General features: G+C 40.0%; 1 protein-coding gene and 1 non-coding gene across 2 annotated transcripts; one reads left to right on the top strand and one right to left on the bottom strand.

The window, feature by feature from the left end:
- The first annotated feature begins 2,382 nt into the window (after positions 1–2,382).
- Positions 2,383–2,456, top strand: TRNAN-GUU (transfer RNA asparagine (anticodon GUU)). The gene has a single exon. It is a non-coding gene; the product is annotated as a tRNA-Asn (tRNA).
- A 4,633-nt stretch (positions 2,457–7,089) lies between these two features.
- Positions 7,090–22,877, bottom strand: RAB18 (RAB18, member RAS oncogene family). Its single transcript, XM_075492586.1, has 7 exons — positions 22,598–22,877; positions 19,895–19,950; positions 14,006–14,067; positions 11,988–12,060; positions 10,025–10,143; positions 9,878–9,944; positions 7,090–8,351 (listed from the first exon to the last, which is right to left on the bottom strand). The coding sequence occupies exons 1-7, from the start codon at positions 22,663–22,665 to the stop codon at positions 8,173–8,175; spliced, it is 624 nt and encodes a 207-aa protein (XP_075348701.1). The 5' UTR covers positions 22,666–22,877; the 3' UTR covers positions 7,090–8,172.
- Between the last annotated feature and the right edge of the window lie 268 nt (positions 22,878–23,145).

Raw genomic sequence — 23,145 nt, forward strand, 5'->3', positions numbered from 1 at the left:
TAAAGGGAGAAGAGAAGCAGGCAGGATATTCCCAGGGTTCAATTCACCTGCTGGCTCGGTTCATAGAAATCTGTTAGCCAGCCCAACATATTTCATCACATTTGCCTGTGAAACAACAGAAGTTTCCTTCATTCCATTTGTCAGCTAGCACGCAATCCTAGGAGAAAGAAATAGCGTGGTAGGAAGGTGCTCCTGCCCCTGGAGCAAGGTCAGACAGTCAAACCTCACAGCCGGAGCGGGTCCATTCCCAAATATGCTCCCTGCGGCACCAAACCAGAGAAGACCCAGGAAGCAGCTTGTTTTCTGGAGGGGCATGTTCAACTATTGAGCTCTGCATTGCTTCAGCCAGACTGCCACTGGTACTTGAACTAGCTCCCATGTCTGTGCTACATTAACAGTCTATTGATGCTTTTCACACCCTTACTCATCTACCATCTTTCTATCTGGATTGCTACTTATGTATGTGGAGGCACAGGCATTTAGACCTGACACAAAAGGGTACTGTTGTATCTTCTGGTTCACACCAAGAAACAGCAATATGCTGCGGTAACAACATTATTGCAGTCATTTCACAGACCTGGAAAAGGACGTCTGTGCCTTCACACTTGTCTCTTCCAACTAGATCTGCTAATTTAGTAAGTCTTCCCTCTCCTACAAACTTTGACTCAAACACTGTAAGTTACAGAAAAGCCTGTATGAGTAACGCCTGTAGTCTTGAAAACCAAGAATTTGTTAATTCAAACATTATTGCCAAAGCTTGAGCCCTGTCAGTGCTCCAACAGATTATGCTGGGAACTGTCTGAGACACCATAATTAACACTTCACTACAAAACATAAGGTCCTGTACTGAGCGACTTCGGCCCTGCAACTTTCTGGACTCCTCCCTGTGTTCCTTATGGCTGCATTTAAACTCTGCCACCCATGAGGACATTTTAGCTCCCAGGCCCATACAGCCTAGCTACCCTCCACCTCCAGCTCAGGATGAAACCTGGATCTGTACCTTTGCCTCGTGCCAGGGATCCCAGCAGAAGGACACCAGGGCATGCAGGCCAGACAGGAGCTGAGTACCATCCCCATTAGCTCCTGAGGGGAGCAGGCGGTGGAGCAAGACCCCAGCGCACACTGTGGGACAGACCTGCTCCACAGCTTTGAGGCACGTGGCATAGACTGCCTTACAGTACAGCGTAAAACACCAGAGGAAGGGAAAGGAAGCTGATCTCTGTCAGACTCTGTACAAGGAGAGGATATCTGCTGCTGTGACTGCTGAAAATACATTTTTTTTCCCCACCTGCCAGTTCCTATCCCTCCAAAACAAAATTCCTCAAACTCCTTCTAAAACAATTACCCACACACCTTCCTATGCTTACGCAGTTCAGCTACAGGAGCATTTTGCCAACAACATTGTCAGCAGCACTCCAAAGCGCAATCTTGCAGAGATTAAGCTTCCTAACTTCTAAAAGCAATTCAACCATTTTCAAGCCAACATTTTGCTGTATTTTCTTTACCAAGTGAACAACAAAAAAAGGCTAAGATATTAAAACACATAGTTTCCGTCAGGAAACTAGACATAAAACAGGTACAGATTCACTAGCTGAACAGAACTCAGCTCCTGTCATGTTTCTCAGTATTTCATATCCTTTGGTTTCCATCAATACACAAGGGCATACAGAGTGAAAGGCTCCATCTTTTCCTGGCTGTTGAATGACAGTGGAAAATACATATGCCCACTACAAACTGAAGTTATTAGTCCTTTCTTTGAGGTAGTACACCTGTGAAACTTAAAAAAATAGAAATGCAAGTTTCACCATGAAATCTTCACTCTTCATTAAGACCTGCCCAAGAGCTATCATCTCATTACCCAGTTCCCAGATGCAGTGAGAATTCCGCAGTCAGCATCTCTGATGTCTCTCAATCCATGTTCTGAAGCATACTTGTGTTTTGCTTTAATTGCATTAATATTCACAGCCACACAGGTTTTCAGACTTCTTACAGCCACAAGCACAAAAAGCACATGGGTACTGCAGGGCCTTTCTGTAGCTTTGGCTAGAGAAACAGTGCTATTAACCCACCTCTGACATACTAGCAGGTGGCCTAGCATGACATGACACCTCCCTAAGGAGAGGAGGGCTTGCGAAGCGGTGAGGAATAGCTACCTCTTCAAATCAAAAGAATCTCACCTTTCACACCCCACGGGAGGTAATAGCATTTCTTCCCCCCGCCCCCACCTCTTACAATATTCTGACACAGTAACTCCTCAGGTTTGTTGCAGCAACATGCCAGCAGTACTGGTCTGTCACTGTCCAACACACACAACCACCACCATCTGCACTTACTGAACACAATCAGGAATTCAGCTCTTCTGAAGAAGAATACTGCATATCAGTCTCTGTGGCGCAATCGGTTAGCGCATTCGGCTGTTAACCGAAAGGTTGGTGGTTCGAGCCCACCCAGGGACGAGCTCCCTTTTAAGGGCCGACAGAAACCTCATGAAGCACCAACAAGGAAAAGCACCAAGTCCTGCCCCTGGAGAGGAACCACCCGAGGCACCAGTAGATGCTGGGGGCCACCCGTCTGGAAAGCAGCTCAACAGAAAAAGACGTGGGGGTCCTGCTGGACACCAAGCAAACATAAGCCAGCAAAGGCAGCCAACAGTCTCCTAGGCTGCATTAGAAGGAGCATTGCCAGCAGGTCAAGGGAGGTGATCTTTGCCATCTCCTCAGCAGTGGTGAGGCCACACCTGGAGTACTGTGTCCAGTTCTGGGCTCTGCAGTACAAGAGAGACATGGACATACTATACTGGAGAGAGTCCAAGGAAGGGTCACCAGGATGATTAAGGGACTGGGGCATCTCTCCCATGAGGAAAGGCTGGAACTGTTCAGCCTGGAGAAAAGAAGGTTAAGGGGGGATCTTATTAATGTATATAAATACCTGAAGTGAGGGTGCAAAGAGGACAGAGCCAAGCTCTTCTCAGTGGTGCCCAGTGACAGGGCCAGAGGCAACAAGCACATGCTGAAGCACAGGAGGTTCCATCTGAACATCAGGAAACACTTTTTTTACTCTAAGGGTGACTAAGCACTGGAACAGGTTTCCCAAGGAGATTGTGGAGTCTCCCTCCTTGAAGACATTCAAAAGCCATCTGGACATAGTCCCAGGCAACCAGCTCCAGGTGTCCTGGTTTGAGCAGGGAGGTTGGACCAGATGACCTCCAGAGGCCCCTTCCAATCTCAACCATTCTGTGATTCAGGATACTGTTCAGGAGAAAAGTTTAAGTCAAATCACATCTAGGCAGATGCGATCTCTGACTTCTGGCACTCTGAGTACCCAATTAATCTAGAACTTGAACTTTGATTTCATACCAAGCTCAGGCACTATCAGTATATAAAGCCCAACTCTTGCTTCTGTAGGCATCCTTCCTTCTGTTCTTCCAGATAACACCTGTCCACAGGCTTTGTACCTTTGTCATATGTACCCTGAATTACAATAGTTATGTTTGAAGCTGATACATAATCTCTAACCAATATAAAAATATATACATTTCTATATAATATATATTATATATATTATATTGCATTATATATGCATTATATATTCTAATACAGTATATTAATTATAACAAAATGTTTTTATTACATTAAATAGTATGTTTACTATATGGCATATTATATAATAATTAAATTATATATTTTGTGTATATAATGTATTATACACTAAATGTATTATGTATTATTAAAACTGCCTTCACAGTTTGGGCAGTTGCTACTGCTCTTCCCTAAACCCCAGTTTACAGCTTTGGTCCTAATCCTAAGTAGCAATGAGAAGCTCCAGACCTGGCTATGGTAAAGAACAAGTTTCATACTGTTATGAACATCTTGATAGCCACACTCCCCAGATCAGAAAGTCCAGCTTGACAAGCATTAAGAACTGCGAACCAAGCACTCCTGTCAAAAGGATCCAACCAGAAGACTTGTTCCCAGAACCATGTAAATCCACAGCTGATTATACATAGCAAACACTAGAAAAGTTTCCTTCCAATCATGATTTGACACTTCTATTTTAAGAAGACTTCTGGGTTTTTTTGTAATCTTCTTAAATAAAGATCTAGAGCCCAAGAGTTCCAGAACTTCACTAGGCATTTTGCTATCATTGTATGCAAAATGTGCATAGATGCTACAGAAACTAGTAGCATGAGGAAAAAAAAAAAAATCTTTAGTTAACCACCACAGCCATTTAAATGCCCTCAGAAAGGACTAGATGTTACTCTCACAAAGACAAGGACAAAACTTCTTACTCTTGCATTAAAATCAGCCACGGAATGTAAGCATGCAGTAGTTTGGAAACACACCTTCACAGTTCTTTGCCTGTATAACCCTTCATCAATTTTTAATTAAGGTGTCACAGGTACTCAAGAGCAAGGTATGTGGAAAACTTACAAAAGTTGAAACAGTTTTAATGGAGAGCTTCTTTTTTCCCCAAAAGCTAATGCTGTTGGAAAGTGACCAGGAAAAACACCTTATATTTTGCCCTTGAAGGCTCAACTAGCTCTGAAAACCAGGCAACGTTTTGTCTGGCAACATGAAAAAACCCTGCTCATACTAATGTTGCTTCTTAACACCTTCATGAAGGACAGCAAGATACTGAAAACTACCACAGGAGCTTTCAACAAGATAGTACATATGGGCTGGATGTAGCACCTTGAACATTTGTATAAATCCTCCATAGCTAAATAGCAGCAACTTGTGCTGATCACAACACAGACTGCCCAAGTTTTGCAAGTGTTTGAAAAAATGCATCCAGTTCAGCCTCAAAACATAGAATTATTACACTAAACTATGGGGCAAGATTAGAAGGATTATTGTAGTTCACTATGTACCCTTCAGGTTACTGGCAAACAAGGGAACTAACAAAGTGCAGCAAACAGAGCAGTTGCCACTGTGATATGTGATGGCAGCAAGAACACTGTTTCCTGAAGTTCTGCCACGGTTGATGAGACAGTCATTGCTATTGTTTGGGGACTTACTGAACTCATGTTTTCATTTTGTTAAGACTTACTTTGAGCCAGCTGTTGATCTCATTATTGCAGTAGGAGAACAGGAAAAGTGATGCTGTACTTTGGATAAAAGCCCCACTAGCAATAAAAAAAAAAAGCATCCTTAAATCTCCACCAGAAGCCTGTCCCACCTCCCTTTTTTAAACAGTGGAAGAAGAAATCCAAGACAAAACCATAAAAACACTTAGTAGTATTCTCAAGTGTAAGTTCAAGAAGATGCAACTGCTGTGCCATATTCTTCCAGGCTAGTGTAAAGACTACAGAAAACTTCTGCCAGCCCCAAGTACTTAACTGCTAGTCAATATTTTTAACATTGACTACAGTGTAAATGAACTGGAAACAACTTCAGTTTTAACTGTCTTTCATGATTACATAAGATTTCTCAGTTATCTCACTCTGGTTTAGTTTTATAAGAAAATGCTATCTGCCATGGAAATGGATACATTCTCATTACTTGATGAAGAGCAAACAATAGCTATCGCCATTATCCCTCAGCTACCTACTGAGATAGACTGAAGGATCTCTTGTGCATACTTCTCTGACTGCAATACTCAATATTCCACAAAGACATAGGCTTAAATCAGTATGGAGTAGACGTTATGATACAGCTTGCAATAGTTTCAGATATGCTTGCATTGCAGCTACAACAGTGAAAGTGCACTTGGAGATAATGGCAATACAATTCTGACCTGCAAAGAGGAAAAACAACTTTGAAAGCATGGGAACAATCTTATTTGAAAGACCGCAACTTCCTTCCATCCCCCCCTCCCCCAAAAAAAAGGAGAGAGAAAGAGGAAGGATAAAAAAAAAAAAAAAAACACCAACAAAACCAAAACCTAGCAGAGTAAGAGTAACTGATGCTAAATTTGCTCTAACAAATACTGGAAGCACAGGAACCCGCCCCTCCAATACACAGCTTCTTGACAGAAGAATGAGGAAAGGTGGTGAGACTCTAGGAAAAGCTATTCCTCAGGGACATAATCAAACATGCTTAAAAGATGAAGAAGACAGAAGAGCTAGCTGCAAGTCAATTAGAAAACATCTGCTTTAAAAAAAAATAGCTGTCTAACTGCTCTCAGTCTCACTAAATATGCTGTTTCAGACTACTCCTCTCTCCTCAAAAATTTTGCAGAGAAAGAGGGAGCAAATGACTTTTTTGCAGAACAATACCCACTATTCAGAGTGCCCTGCAGTTCCTCCCTTTGACAAGAGCTGTCAGATCTGGCAAAGGCAGAATGGAAGATGAATCCAGGTCCTGTGATAAAAGGACCTTTCGTGAGAAACTGAAAAATAAGTCTCTTCTCAACACAGGGATGCACCCAGACTAGGGGGAAAATAGGTATGGAAATAAATTACAGGCGTCTGCCAGCATTATGATACTTGCCGAGTATTACTGAAATAATACTAAAATAATTGTTATTCAGAGTTTTAATGTTCCTACAAGTTTCCTCTACTGCTAGCCTACAAAAACCAGAAATCCTTTGACCTCAATGCTAACAAACAAGATTTGCTCAACCCACATATTCTGCATGAAACAGCAATACAAATCTAACATTTTAATACAATATGTACGTATATTTAATATTAGTCACATTTACATATTTAAATTATCCTACTACATTAACAATACTATAGATACAATATTTGGTAAAAACTAGCATAGTTAAGTCTTCAAATCTTGGTACTGTTTTCTAGCAAGTGTAAAACAGAATAGAAAACAAAGTTTCCATGTGAAGAATAAAGTGTATTTTAACAGAAGCAGCCAAGACCTGCTGCAAAATACAGATCATGTATGCTGACATTCACACAAAACCTTGCAGTAAGAAAAGGTTCCGTCATCACTATATTTACAAGAAACTGCCCAATAGTTCAGTTACCGATTGCACTATAGTGATTATTAAAAAAAAACCAACCCAAAACACAACATAGCATCCTTGTCTTGTCCTTCAGAAATAGAAATAATTTGTCTGTAAGAAGTGACCTTGTTTAAACTGTATGTGCTAGAAAATATACAACTCTACAATAGGAAGAGGTTAGAAAAGTTGAATACTGTGGAAAAAAATTTATTAGTCTAGACAAATCTTCTGAAACAAACCATTGGCTTTGATACAGTAAATTCAAGTGAATACTCATTGCAATAGTATTTTTCCATACAGAGATCAAGAAGCCCTATAGCTTCCCACTTAGCGTTTGTGACAGGAAGTTTTATTTCTGAACAAGTAGCCGCACAAAGCAGACATGTGATAGAGATCTTCACAGCCAGTGAGCTACACTTCAAGATAAACTTATATTACAAACATTTCGGAAAATCAGGCATCCGTACTGAAGTGTGGCAAATTGATTCACATTGAAAGAACAAGATGTCATTTAGACACCTTGCCAAAAATGAAGACTTTCTACAGCAAGTCTAGAGCAGACCGCATCATAAAAACCTAGAGTGCAAGAGTACCACAAATTTAGTATATAAATATCACAGGATTAAAACTCCAGTTAAGCCATCAACTGAAGTGATGATTAAAAAGAAAAAAGGGCGTCCCCCAGCTTTGCAAAGGAAGCTTTCAAAGCATATCTTCAAGAAGGTGCCGATACCAACTATGGCCTGTGCCAGTTTGTATTTTAGACAGCTCTGCTGAAAGACAAAAACTTAGCAGATTTGTCCAAGAACTGTGTAATTTTGCTGTTTTTAGTTCCATAAGAAAGCATTTACTAGAAAAAATGAAATGTAACATTTATAGCTCACACTGTTTTCAAGATCTGTGCACACTATATAGTTCTATAACTCCAAGAGTATTTAAAAATAAGACAGAGCAGACAATGCAGTAACGTGTTAGATGGATTTGTTTAGAACAGTTACATGATGAATGTATAGTGTCATAAAATTTTTAGTGCATTTGTTCTTACACATTATTTATGCTACTTATAAAAACCTGAAGATTGCAAATTGGGCATGCTTACCATAACATTTTCAAACTCAGAAAGCTGCAGAACATTTTTCCTACAAGTGTTCACTGCTGTGAAAACAAATATGTGCAAACTGCAAGGTCCCTAAAAATAGCATTTAACGAATTTATGTACAGAGATGTCACTATCTGTTTTAACGATGCAAAGAATAAGCTTCCCAAAGTTTATAACATAGAACAATATCCACCACATGCTCCTCCTCCTCCATATCCTTCTTCCTTGTTTGATAACTTTACACCTCTGTTTTGGCTCTCACTCTCCCACAGTCCAGGAGTCTGAATGATTTTTTCAACAAGTTCTTCAAAAGCACACTGTACACCATCACATGTTTTTGCACTTGCCTCTGGAGAAGGGACACAAGAAGTCAAGTGTTAGCATAGCTTCCAGTAACTTTAGTATTTCTCTTTCAGTTAAGTCTCAACCTACAACCTAGACTTACTTCTACAATATACTCTATAACAACATAGCAGTGTCAAAATTAGCAGTTGTGAAGATTTCTGTCACCACATAAGGCAAGCACCTCAAAAGACTCTTTAATAGAAGAGCTTGCAAGTTGAATGTCACTAGAATATATGGAGACAGCTATAGCTTAGCTTTATTTTTCTGTGGAAAGCACTTCAGTAAGAAGAAAAGAGGGCTCTACTAACTTAAGATCTCTCATAAACCTGGTTGCTGTTCTGTGTTTCAGTTCTGTACATTAGTCAGAACTGCAGTACCACCATACTGTAAGAAGCAAGGATCCATACTGCAGGATTCTGCGTCAGCCTCCATCATACAACTCATCTGATAAAAAGCAATAAGGGATCTCATTTCTTCCACAGTTAGCAGAATTCTAGGTAATTTCACTGAGGAGCCTTACTTTGGCTAAGCCCAAGAAATTTGCTCACCGGGCATATTATGAGCACAACAGATACCATCTGAAACTGTTCAGTCTCACTAGGGCTTGCACTGTATTCTACACAGCCATGCAGATACTTAGCATATGTAGTACACAGATATAGATATATATATATATATTTAGTTATAGTTTCATTTTCATGTTTCTTTTCATCTTCCATGCACTTAACAGCTTGTGCCTTAGCTTCGAACTTGTATTTCCACATCTGACACTGTAGCCAAAAGGAAACACAGCAAGGTACTAGACAAAGATATGTCTTTAGTCAGAGATGGGAACATAAGTCTAAGTACAGGAAATGTCAATGAACTGCTTTGCTGCTGGAGTCATCCTAAGGTAATCCCTGCTGATCCTTAAACAAAACATGTAATAAACTTATGCATAAAGAATCACTTCACCACCCACATTAATTTATCATTACAAGGCTTTGCCTACAAGGCCCATCTCATTTTGCAGCAAGATGAGGCCAACATATTTGCTCCAGTCATGATTTAGTCATTATTCAATCCCACCCACCATTTATAAGTTAATTATATTCCTACCTATTTTTACATCCCAGTTCTAATACAGATTTCTGTCAAATGCCAGCTCTTTTGCTACACTGAAAGCTGTCCACTAGTACCAGTTTTCCCTCTTTCATTTTGCTTCTGTTATTAATTTAGCAAGTAGGCTGGGAAAAGAAATCAGACAAAACCCCAAACCTAAAACAAGTTTTGTCAGACTACAGTAGAGCTTGTATTCCACCCTTAATCCTTATGCATTTCAGTACACTCATCCACAGTTAGAAGAGATATCTGGATCTATTTAGGGACAATTTTTAAGACGACAGCAATACCTATTATCTTTGTACCGACTGCAGCTGAGAAATATCATCAATTGGATTGTAGGTATACAGACTATCAGACCTACGGAAGCGGTACTTTTCATTATGTAACAAAAATCAAGTAAGATCTCTGCAAATATCTATAACATACCTATGAACAATGTGGAATGTTTCCTTGCAAATTTGAGACCTTCATTTCTGTCAACTTCACGGTTTTCCTATAATAAGACATAGCATTAATACGCATTATTAACAAAATACACTAACAGATTACTTACTGCAGTTGAATTCAGTTTACCTTATCAATCTTGTTTCCAACTAGCATTTTCACTATGTCATTCTTTGTGCAGTATGTTTCCAGTTCATTTAACCAGTTATCCAGCTTGACAAAAGTATCTCTTCTCGTGACATCATAAACTGAAAGATATTAGCAATATTATTTGCACAGTTTTTTTCCAAGAAATACAGCTTACTTTACAAAAGGAGCAAAAATTATGGCTTTTTGAATTTGAAAACTTATTAGATTCCCAAGAATTCCAATTTACTTACTTTCCAATTCCAACTTACAAGACAACAACTGGAAAAAAGTTGAATATCCACCAGCTCAAATCACTGATGATACTAATGCAAAGCAACTCTATGATTCAGTCATCTACTGTTCTCAGACTAATTTATGTTGAGACATCCTAGCTTACAGGCTAGAAACTATCATTCTCCAAAGAATTCTACACTTGCAGACCCCTCATGTAGGATACTTACTAACATCACTACACAAAAGATATGCAAAGAGGATGGCATGACCTTTTGCCCTGAGTGAATTAGTGATAATTAAGATTTGTATAACACTGCTGCTATGCTACTGATTTAACCAAAGTGTAAACTGATCACCAAATCCTCACAAATACCAGTGAACCACTGAATTTTCAGCATTTTAGTGTTTCAAACTATTTAGCATTTGTGTGAGATATACGTAATATAACAAGCCATGCTAGGAGCAGAAAAGGCAGACAAAAAGCAGACCTTGTTAAATCCAAAATCTGCCACCCAGTGACAATAGCTGCCATTTCAAGCTATGAAAGTATTTTTTCCTTCATTCTCACATCCCATGTGCAGACAGGCATAAACAATTGGTATCAATCAAATCTATAGCTTGGCTTGCATGAACAACCTTATTTATAGCAAGTCATTTAACAAAGAAATAGCCAAGAGAAGATTATTAAATAAAATAAGAGCGCAAATCTCAACAGCAGAACTTTCTAGCTCCCAAACAGTGCTTGCTTACTTTTACAGCTTTCAACAGTAAGTGGCAGGTTCAGTGCCAGCAACTAAGTGACTTGACAAGACATGCCTTGACAGCATCTTCCTATACCAGAAAGACAATGCAACTCAGACTTGGGAAACAGTACATACAAAACAAAACCTACCAGGAAGTCTCATGACAGAGGTTATTCCAAGTTAAACAATTTAACTGGACACAATAACTTACCAAGAATCTCTCAAGTCAGATGCAAGTTCAAAAAAAATTAAACTTACTTCCCTGCCCTTACTTTAGTTAGCTCCTCAATTCTAGCAGTGGAGAAGCAGAACTTCAGAGCCCAGTGCCTAGCTAACAGGTTTCCATATACAAAAGAAAAGCAAAAGAGACTTCACTGTGAAGTTGCAATTATGGGGTTTCGCCTGGGTTTCTCCCACACAGACTGATGATTTTTATGCTTCCAGCTAGTCTTTTTTAAGTGATTCTGACTGTGTAACATCTCAGCAGTATGGAGACACAAACAGCAAAAAATCCCAGCCAGACTCTACAGTGTTTATATTAATTTCATTAAGAAAAAAGAATAGGGAGAAGAAAAAGGGAAAGCTGTATACATCCTGATACAGAAAGAATATACTGAGAAGAGAAAAAAAATCCTTTTTTTTTTTTTTTTTTTTTTTTAAGTCTGGGCTTAGCTAAGCACAGGCAAAAACTAAAATAAAAGGCAAATTCCTAGCAGCACAGGGCCAGCTCCAAGCTATCCTTTCAAACAGCAGTAGCTTTTAATCTCATGCAAAAATCAGTGGTTCTCAGGCCAGTGACAATGACTACATGAAAAAGAGGTCAGACAAAAAAAATTCAAGATCCTTTAATGTAGGAGTTGTTCAACACAGATACAATGATTTTTAATATCAACTAGATATTACAGAAACATTATATGAGTTTGTGTAACCCCAATGCATGAGAAAACCACAAACTTATTCAAAATAGTATGCAAAGCCATACTTACCTAGGATAACACCTTGTGCACCTCTGTAGTAACTGGGTGTTAATGTTCTGAACCGCTCCTGACCTGCAGTATCCTAAAAAGCCATTCAGAAAGTTTCATTATTCAGAATTTGAGCAGAATCTAGTTCAGCTCTCAGGTATTCTCCTTCTAATGAACATACAAAATAAGATTCAAAGTATATTCAACTACCAGATTAACTGAGTTTATACCCTTCCCTGCTGTTTTACTGCACATCAACTTTGAGATTTTATGTAGTGTGTCCTGGGAAACACCTTTAAACTGTTAGGTGTAGTAAATAACTGGACTATAAAGCAATAAGATAGACATTTCTGCAGAAACATTTGTTCTGCAGCTAGTACAACAGCAACCAGCAAGAAAGAAACATAGCTGCAGTACTAAGATTTTGTAACAAGCATCAAAACCCATGGCAAAAAACCTAGTTCCCTCACTTCAATCACCTTGGTCCAATTAAATTTGATTCAGTGCCAGGGTAAGTGCATTTAGCATGCTATGACAGAGCACAAGAAATAAGCCAGAGGTTTTTCTGTTTTTAAGTAAACTTGAATTTACATCCTCAAATTTAAAGTGTCAACAGCTCTGCAAAAAACCCCAAATATTAGAATGCTATTTTCTCATCAGATATTAAGTTATAGTGCACACCCATTGCAGACTTTATGCACGGAAGATTTAAATAATTTCATCCAAGTTACCCCAGGTTAGAAGTGACACCTGAAACACTGTGAATTCAAAACTGTTCCCTGCCAAAGAACCTGAATAACTGAACTTCCAACAGTCAATCCCACACATCTCGGACTGGTTTTGTGTCACCTTTACAAGCTTTTCTTTTCCAGTTTACCTCAGGATTATTTCTTCATATTCACCAATATGAAAGAAGATAAACCCTAAGTTAGTCCTATGTAATATTTTCCATCACATGATCACTCACCATTTTGCTATCAGTCTGTTTTTCCTCCTATATGTCTATTTGTCTGTCAAGTTGTTGCAGTTATTTTCCTTGTCAAACCCATTTATTTTAGTGATGATTGCTACTGTCACACTAAGACATAAGTCCTGTTTGTTAGTCGAGATATGAAACACCCTCAAAGCAACAGAAGTATTGCAATATATATTTCATGTTCCACTACTACTTCCCAAGGAAGTAAAGGTCAGGTACCTTGCTTATACAAGAAACAAGGTTTTATTCTTGCTTGCTACAAGAAGTCACAATTGGGTCTGAATATTCAAAAGGTGCTTCAAGTCACATAAGTGCAGAGGCTGGTTTGCAGAATGAAGAATGTTTAAAAAAAAGCCTGGATGTACTTTTTCTTTCTTTACTTGCCATGAATTTAGAAGTTCTACTTTTAACTAGAGTACATGTTGAACACTAGGGCTAAGATTACTAACACTGCCTCTCCCTCTTTCAGCTGCATCTGCTACAAGTAACACTGACCTTGAGCCTATAAAAGTCTTTGTATGAGGGCTACGAAGTTTTTAGGCTAAAAATTGCTTTGAGAGGTAACATTTGAGCATAAATTGAGCATATAACCATAATTCTTAACCTATTAATAGACAAATAAATTTTGCCTAAAACATTTTGGTTACGTGCACCCTTTTAAAACCTGTCAAGTACAGACAAGAATGACGTATCCAGGGAAGTCTCAGATTAGTGAGGGCTAACTCTTTAGAAGTTAAACAATGAATTACTCAAAAAAAAATCTAGGAATGGCCACATTCACAGTTTTAAAGTCCAATTGATTTAGTACCATTTTATTCCTCCTTTTCTCTACTTCTATCCCAACCAGACCTGGCATCAGTGCTGCAGAAGCTCATAGGCAACAGAGCTGCCCCATCAGCCAGTTTCCCCACAGTTCATTCCACCTTCTGAATGGTTCAGTATTAACCTCCCACCCCTCCAAATCACCTCCATGTTAAATAGAAAAGGATCCTCTACAAACTGTAGATTATACAAGCCATCACTATTCCTAAAGCAATACATTAAGAACTCAGGAGAGACTTACCCATATTGCCAGTTTAGCTTTGTTTCCATCAACTGAAATAGTTTTCACCTTGAAGTCTACACCTAGAGGAGGAAAAATATTTCAGTTCTTCAAACATACTACAGCTATTTTTGAAAGAGAAAGTGAAGAGAAAAGAAAAAAACCAAACTCAGAAAACAAGTTGTGAGGAGCAGAAAGAGTAAGTTTCATTAGCTATTTATGAACCTTGCTCAAAACTCAAGGTTTTGTTGCTGAAAGGCTTTTGCAAAAGCCTATGGGCCTTTTAAGCCATTGACTCAAAATATTTTACGGAAGTAAGGCAAATACTACATTTCCTGTATTAAAGCACATATTCCAGGACAAATATTCAAGTTTATAATTCAAATGGATTAACTTTCTATTCATTACTCATACATGTGTTCTCCCCGAGTACATCCGTGGTCTTGAGGAATTTTCAAAACACTACTTTCAAAATAAAGAAGGAAGCTGCATTCAGGTAGCTATTTGCTCTGTTTCCCTCTCAAACAATCTGACCAAGTCCCATCAAGGGGATCATGTGGAGGTAAACCGATATAGACAGAGAGTCATCTACTACATGATCACTATCCTGTAAGAAATAATGTTAGATGACAGTAATTCCTCTAACAAACATGTCAAATAAGCTCTGGGTTATTTGAACACACAGTGTATCTCTTACAGGGATTCCAGCAGCATCAGGGACTCACCAATACCATGCTCAGTGACCGAGACTAAAACAGACAACATGGTAACAGTTCTGCTGTTGATGACAGTCATCTACCTCAATATCTGACAACTCCCCCCACCTTTTTTTTTTTTTTTAAATACACAGGAACTAGCAGCCTATCACTTGCCTAAGGACAAGCTGCACAAAACTCAAGCCAAGGAGAACAAGATGTTAATGACTGTGCAAATTTAAACAATAGAGCAACGCGCATCACTGAGAGGCTGGGTACAGTTATGATCTATTTGGCTGTAATTTAATCCTTAAGTTACCAATAGCAAGTAACTGGAAGTATGTTTAAATTATTTTGGAGTGACTCTCACTCCCCACCAGGCAGCAGCCCTGAAACAAAGGAGTAGGAGGGAAAGTTGATACCTTTATATGAACAACTTTCAAGCGTTACAGCAAACATTTTGCACTTTGACTTAAAATTGTAGTCATCGTACTTGCTACAAGAATAAGAATTTCTGTTTTAACTATTCTAAGACAAAACGTTTAAGTAGGGCCTCATGATAAGTGTGCTACACTTATATTCCCAAGGCCATGCAGATTACAAACGAGTGCAAACAGCTGCCAAAATATGTTCAAATTACAAAGTCACAGAGAAACTCCACATTGCAAGCAGATTTACGACTTCATTGCAACTGAGGTTTAAAAAAAAGACACACAATTTTTATTCCATTGTTTCACAGCTTCAGCTCACTAGTGTTCCCTGAAGTGTCAAGTCATTTTCAGACTACATTCTGCCCTGGAAGAAGCCCATACTCTTTATTTCAAGCAAAATTTTGCCGAAGTACATTAACTTTTGCAGTAACTGAACAGAACTCCATTTTTTCAGGGACTAAGACTCTTATTCCCTAACTTAGCAGTAATATAACGCTCCATGCCATGCACAAGGACGGTACATTATTCCAGAGTTATGTTCACAGAAAAGAACAGTTACTATTACTTTGTTTTAAACACCAATTCTTAGAACTTTGCCTCATTCATAGAAGACTGCTGTGCTAGCAAGTTGACTCAAATTGATCCTAAGGAACATCCCGTCCTGCCAATTTTTCAGCACTCAGCAGTAACTCTTAGACTAATAGAATCTCTTCTTCCACTGTAATTGCGTATTTCTTTCCCTAAATTGTAAAAATCACCATTGCTCAGCCAGGATGTCCAACAGCTCACAGCATATTCTTTTATCCATTAGTCTGACATCAAAACCTGTAACTATAGATATTACAAGTCTATCAGATACTTAATGTAACAAATCAAAAGTACATCATAGTAGTTTCAAGAAGGAAAACTTTTCTTCCTTAGGACAAATGTATTATGCGTACTTTGAAGCCACAGGATGCTTCTCCCATTCAGTAAACAGGTTCAGCATCTTGTGTCTGCACAGTTCTGCAATTTTCAATGGAAAGTGCATATACACCTTCATGTTAGCCTTGCTGCTGGCTTAAAATTAAAAGATAATGCTTTAAATTCTGCATGAGCAATGCAAGTAAATTAAGAAACTAAAATAGTGAATAAACCCCATGTGTTAGACTGATTGTTGAAAAGCAGAAGTATGAAAATGAACCAATAGCACACCAAACTATAACCTTTAAAGTGATCAAGACATGGCAAATTAATTCTAGTAAACCAAGGAGCTCACCACATAAAAAAGCCAGTTAACAAAAAGAAATCTTTTAAATAACTAGGTTTTTGATTATCAATCTGCCATAAAAGAGGACAAGTAGAAAAAAAATGCAGAGCTCAAGAAAATCTTGTTAAATTGAACAAACATGGTACTTATGTTCCCTAAATACTTCAGTGAAATGCAGATATGTTTGTGTGACAGGTGTCAGTTCTGAGCTTGCAAGAGTGATGCTTCTACCCTTGACAACAGAAAGCTGACAGTGCTTTCCACCGTACCTTGGAAGGCAGCCAGAAACAAGACAGCACTACTAGACTGTACACCTGTGACTTGACACCTACCGCCTCAGCACTACACACCAACACACTGTGGACTTACAGTCTGTAAGGAATAGCTCTGTCACCTGTCACAGCATGAGCTGCTCTCACATTTAGGCCAGTATGCCATGCTGTATTTACAGGAAGTGCAAAATCAGCTGGAGTGTATTCTTTGTGTTGTAGGTAACTGCCGAGTTGGACAGCTTACTGTTGGAGGACTCCAAGTGCAAGGAAGGCTAAAAAGTTGAGACATCAGATCTGTGCAATATATTACTTCATTTATGAAATAGGGATTGCACTGAAGACTTATGTAGAATCTGTCATACAAAGAGCAAGCAAGTAAAGACAAGCATGAGCAGTAAGAACATCAGAAAATACTGGGGTATATATAGTCTGGTAAGATCCATGTGACCAAGCCCAGTGAACAAGTTAACCTCAAGAGAATGCATGGAGGACAAGCAATCTGCTAGGTTGATTAATTGATTAAAACATGATTAATCCAACTGAAGCTACTGAAGTCAAAACATTTTGCCCAAGCTTATTCTTCTGAGAATACCACAGGATTTTTACAAAGTTCTGAAGAAAAAACACCCATACAAAACAGTAGTTTAGGGTTTCATTTAAATTGCACCCAGTAGGTTTATGCAAGCTACGAAGATAAGGTATACCTCAACAGGTCACTGCAAGGGACCAGCTGTGCTGCAGCCAAGGCTTTCCCCAGTGTTGTGGTTTTGTGTGCACTTGTTGTTTATTTTGTTGTTTTGCCTTTTTTTTTTTTTAAACATACAGCATGTTATCTCTTCACTTTCTAATCCAAATAAAAAAATACAGTCACTTTAACCAGTTCAGCAGTCAGTATGTAGATGACATTGAAAGATGACGTTATTTGTAGTCAATCTATTCATTTTGGAAAAGAACCATACTCTGCAGTCTCAACAGGAAAGCCTTAAAATTATTTAAAAACCTCTTCCATCCCCAAACTCAAAAAAAATAGTGCTTAATCAGAAAAAAGAAAAAATCAGCACAAAAAGAAATCCAGGTCAAGACTCAAAGTGTTTTGGCATTTCACCATCTTGCAAGTACCTGAATTGGGCATCTAGGATCTGTCTTCATGAAGAAGGAAACAGTTATCTTTAAGAACTCATTCCAAGTACTGTATCTATATGAACAAAAAATCCTACCCTGAATTCAAAGCTGACATGTTGCTTCTTAGCAATACATTCACCAGAAAAATGGCAATACCACAGCCTAGTAGTTAAAAAAAAAAAAAAAAAAGGAAACAAGAAAACAAATAAAAACAACCCAGATTCTGTTCCCCTTCCATTTAAGCGGAAAAAAAAAATTAAAAGAATCTGCTATCCCACATGAGTGCTCCACACACCATGCTATAGGACTTTCACAGTTGGGGTCACAGTAGCTCTACTGCACAATACTACTACAAACATCAGCTAGAGGGGCCTAACAGCTAGGGTGATCTAAGCCAACATTTGCTCAGTTTCTAGAAACTTCCTTTTCCTGCCAAATGATCATGTTCATTCCAAATTAGTATATTTGTTTCAGAACTCAAACTCTATTTGAAGTAATGCTCACATTGAGTACTCTTCCTCCTTTTCCACATCAGAAACAGAGCAGGGTAGGACCTCCCAGTAGATCCTACTACTGGCAGGGTAGGATCTGCCAGTAGTAAACTCTGAGTTGTTGCTATTTAACAGCCAACAATTAGCTACCACGCATGCTGTTGTGCATTTTGACAAATCCCAAAGAGGAAGAATTACTTCAGGAAATAATTCCTCAGTTTCTCAAATAGCGCACTGTTGTCAGTTTTTGACGTTGGTAAAGAGTATTATGTATGAACAGCAGAATGAAAAGAAAAAAACACAATTAAAAAAAACAAAAAAACCCACCCTAATAAAGATGCCCACACTGAGACCAAACTAGTATATTGGTATCCAAAACATCATGAAAGCTAAAGTAGCTATTCTGACTTCCTGGCCTGCATGGTTGACGAAGTGCAGGGCTACTTGCACAAGTTCATTTTTTACGAGCAATGAAATGAACAAAAATAGGCCATGTTCCTCCCTTTGGCTGCTCAGTGCTTTACAGGAAACAGTACTCCTGTACCTCATTAACATTAATGAAAAATAGATTAATTTATTGACTTCTTAACCAATTACACAGAGCTTTCTTTGTTTACCAACAACTGAACTCAAAGAAAAAATTTTATACAAGTCCTTAGCCAGAACTAAGTATCAAAGAAGTTCTTAGCCAGAACTTGTATCAAAAAAAATTTGATACAAGTCCTAAGCTAGAACTGATACAGTCCTTAGCCAGAACTCTTCCTACAGAGAAAGTAAAAAATGCAATTGAAATGCATTGTGTGGAAAAGTCATCTCTATTTTCCATTACTTCAGTTATTAATTTGGCACAGAGCTGCATCACATTCTTAGAAGCACCTACATAGTACATCCTGGGCCACTCTCCTCCAGCACAACTGACTTTGCTCTTGGTAGGTACAATACCAACATAGCAATGACACATCACTGCTTTTTTCCTTAGCAGCTCTAGATTCTTGGCGCTCTCCCATTTCTCTCGGGAGTCTAGCTGCCAAGGAACTGATTACTAAGTAGAAGAGAAAAAGCCACATTGTAATTTCTTCCCTATAGAGGAAAAGCAGAAACCACACAGAGCCCAGTACACTCTAGTATTGTCAGGAGTTGCAAGAGCTAACTAAAGACCCTACTAAAGAGGGTCTTAAGTCTTGTTAAGATAGCTACTAAGTTATCACATTACATGGAACACGAGTTCTGGACAGCAATATTACTATTCAAACAACTTGACAGCTATCTTGCACAGACAAATCAGTAGGAGGCATAAGAGTAGCTCTAACTTTTCCATTTTAGCCTGAAACGCTGGCAAACAGTGAACTGCAGGTTGTTCCACTAGAGTTTTTTAATGCCTATACCTATGACTTTCATCTTCATGGTGAAGGGTGACATTTATACGTGTCTTCCTAGCCAAGGATATATTTTTGCATAAAGGGGACAACTACAGGCCAGTACAGTCAATGCTTTACCAATGAGTGCTGCATGCTAAAACTCTATCCACATCATTCTTTCCTTACAGAGAAGCAGACATGTCTGAACTTCACTGCCAGGTAGGCAGGTCTGAACAAACCACGTACTGAAGTAGGTATAAATTTTTCAAATGTAGCATCAGCACATACTTACCAATTGTTGCTGCAAGTTCCGGGTCAAATGTATCATCTGTGAAGCGCAGCAGAAGGCTGACAGAGAGGGAAGAAAAATAAGAGTTACTATTATTGCAGCATATCTGTAGCTTGCCAGAAGCCTACAAATTACAAGTCTGAAAGTAACAGCAAGATCACGTAGCTAAATAAAAACACATCTCATTTTTCCATAATTTCTCTCCTACAAAAACCAAAGGGAACATGAAAATAATACAGTAGACATGCTTTGCTAGAAGAGCCCAGGCCTCTTCTCTGCATCTACTACTGAGTATGTCTCTTTGAAAACAAAGTACCACACAAGTTGCCAAACCAGTTGCCTGAACAGTCACATGGTCTGCTTCTCAAAGCATTTTGCTTCTATCTTATTCTATTTTTGTTCTCCCAGAATTCAGTACAAAAGATTTTTTTTGTTTCATATTGCCTCACACAGTATTTCTGCAAGCTTGAGAAGAAAATTCCAAGTCAGCTTTTCACTCCAGAAATAACTCCTTGAACTGGGCACACAGTGGAACAGAAGTAAAGATGCAGAAGTTTAAGGGTAAATTAGCTCACCACTGTTTTACAATTTTGCATCCTTTTGTATATAAGGACTTTCACACACACAACATTCCCCCCCATCCTTTGCTACCAATAGAAGAACAGCTACAACTAAGATTTACCAGTGCATCACACTATAGTAGTAGGGTCCCTCGAAGAAGTGCCCATAATGCCACTGTACTTGTGCCGAATGTAAATATTTTGGCAAGAGAAAAAGATTCTCAGCATAAGGGTTTTTAAATCACCAGTCTTATGCATCTGTGGCAAGTGTATATTACCATGTGGCAGACAGCTGTTTGCTATGACTGACAGCTTCTATTCATTTCCAGGCTAGAGAAACAAAACAAAGCCCTATTTATTTTTTGGTCCATCCCCCCCGCCGCCCCGTTTTTTCTCCTCTCTTCTCTTTTTGCATGTGAATTTAGCAGCCAAGTCCTTTTTAGCATTTGGACACAGTTCTGCATTGACAGAAAAGTGACTACTGAAATTCCTTTACTTCAATAAGGCTGGGTGACAACTCTGAAGTTAACCATAGACCAACCTTTTTTTCCTTACTCCAGAACCCCAAAACCAAACGGTAGCTTTATTTACCAAAGAATAATTAAAATTAAAAAAAATTATAGCACATGGGTACTATAATTTTATTGGTAACTTCAGACAGTTGTATCAGGATGCTATTTAAGAGTAGCTATTTTCAGTTACAGCCAAAACTAGTTTCACTCAAAACAGACAAAATATGAGTGGCACTCATACTGCCACTAGAATAAAAACATCAGTTTACAAGTCTTGAGTGCTAAGCCCAGCCAACTTCTACTCTCCCCACCTTTCTTTCATATGCAGATATCCTCTTCCACAAAGTACAGCACACTCACAGGGACCAGGTTTAAGACAGCATTTGATTCACAAGTCAGGACTCCAATCACTTACTACACCATGCTAATAGAAGTTTAACATATGACCTTTCCTAGCCAACTAATAGGTAAGTGACACAAATTCAGGAATAGCTCAATATTAAGTTCCTGTATCTGAACAACCAAAGCGTTACCGATTCATAGCAATTTTATTTCCTCTGCATAAAGTTTCTTTCAACAACTTGTCTGATGTGAAGAAATAAGCATATAAGTAGGTATACAAAAACATTGTGCATACTATCTATCTCAGGAAAAATTCTTCCATATGGCCACATACAAAAGAGATGACCTCAACTAAAAGAAATTTGCTCAGATCACGTCTGCCACCAGAGGCCTACTGTACTAGATTATCAATTCACTAACTAACTCAAAGGAGTGACTGACTCCTTTTAACAAATAAGGGTTTTTTTTTCTAATGAGCGACTTATGTGTTATTTAGGGTCATGGTAGAAGACTCGGATTACTGCCACAAAAACATCAAATCTAACATGACTAGTGTGGTATATTCCCAGATGCCCTCCTGCATTTATAGCCCACTTCCTTTATTGAGATCTATGGCACCAACAAAAAAAGTTAGAGAAAAAAAAATACTAAAAGACAAAAAAAGCTAGCTTAGAAAAAAGCCATGAAAAGAGCAGGGAATGGGGGGGCAGGAAATCAACTTGAGAAAGACTACAATTAGTCAGCAGAAGAATCAGTGGTAGAACTACTTCACTGCCTACCCTATATGCCCCTGTCCCGTCACCCCCCACACCCAGTGCTGGGTCACTTGTGACTCTACATGTACATATTATGGACCAGAATAACCCCAAAGTGCTGTGGAGATGTACGAACGCACCCCTCTTCACACGACACAAGGCTGCACAGGACACAGGGAGGCCCAGATCCCCCTGGCCAGGCCGGCAGAGCTCTGCTTCGTCTCAGTTTCCAACTGGGTCAGAGTGACACCAGCTCTCCCCTCCCCGCCGCGGGGCCGGCGGCTGGGGGAAGGCTGCAGAAGAGGCAGGCAGCCCCGAGTAGGGGCAGCCCCTCGCCTAGAGGAGGGCTGGCCGAGAAAGGGCTAGGAAGCTCCCCCCGCGGGGCCTAGCCCTCCTCAGGGCAGGCCGCGCCCAGGCCGGGCGGCCGCTAAGGCAGAGCTAGGGTTGTCCAACGCGGCGCCGCGGGAGACTAGGCCGGGCCCGACCGGTGCCCCGCGTCGTGGCAGGAGAGGCCGGGGGAGGCAGGCGCCCCCTCACCTGGACTTGCCGACGCCGCTCTCGCCAATGATGAGGATCTTCAGGGTAGTCAGCACGTCCTCGTCCATCCCGTCAGCGCGCCCGGCCCGGCCCGGCCCAGCCCGACACCGACCGACTCTCCCTACCTCGGCTACGGCGGCACCGCCCGCGCCTGCGCGCCCAGCCACCCCTTTTCACTCGCCCCCTTGCCTCCTGCCCCGCGCATGCGCCTCAGGTGTGCCAGCGGCGGGGGGAGACGGAGAAAAACAACCCCCGCCCCTGCGGGTGGTGCATGCGCAGATGGACGGGAGCCGAGCGGGGAAGGATCCGCCCGTGCTGTCAGTGCGCGCGTGCGCACTGGGGCGTTGTCCGTGGGCGCGTGCGCGGCAGGGCGCGGACCTGGGAGGGGCCCGGGTTGAGGGGGCGCCGCCCTGCCTGGCGCCGCCTCTGTCAGGGCCGAGGTGCGCTCCTGCCCGGTGTCGTCAGTGGGGAGGGTGTGTGAGGAGGCTGCCCTTAGGTTTACAGTTTCTGTTGGCGTGAGGAGTCGCGATCGGTGGAGAAAAGAAACC

The sequence above is a fragment of the Mycteria americana genome, chromosome 2 (genome assembly GCF_035582795.1).
Source record: "Mycteria americana isolate JAX WOST 10 ecotype Jacksonville Zoo and Gardens chromosome 2, USCA_MyAme_1.0, whole genome shotgun sequence".
In the NCBI taxonomy this organism is placed as follows: domain Eukaryota; kingdom Metazoa; phylum Chordata; class Aves; order Ciconiiformes; family Ciconiidae; genus Mycteria; species Mycteria americana.

Excerpts from the sequence above, each read along its gene's own strand:
- RAB18 (XM_075492586.1), bottom strand. The coding sequence starts at position 22,665 with ATGGACGAGGACGTGCTGACTACCCTGAAGATCCTCATCATTGGCGAG. Across the intron at positions 19,951-22,597 it reads AGCGGCGTCGGCAAGTCCAG|CCTTCTGCTGCGCTTCACAG; the intron begins GTGAGGGGGCGC and ends CCTCTCTGTCAG. Across the intron at positions 12,061-14,005 it reads AAGCTAAACTGGCAATATGG|GATACTGCAGGTCAGGAGCG; the intron begins GTAAGTCTCTCC and ends ATGGCTTTTTAG.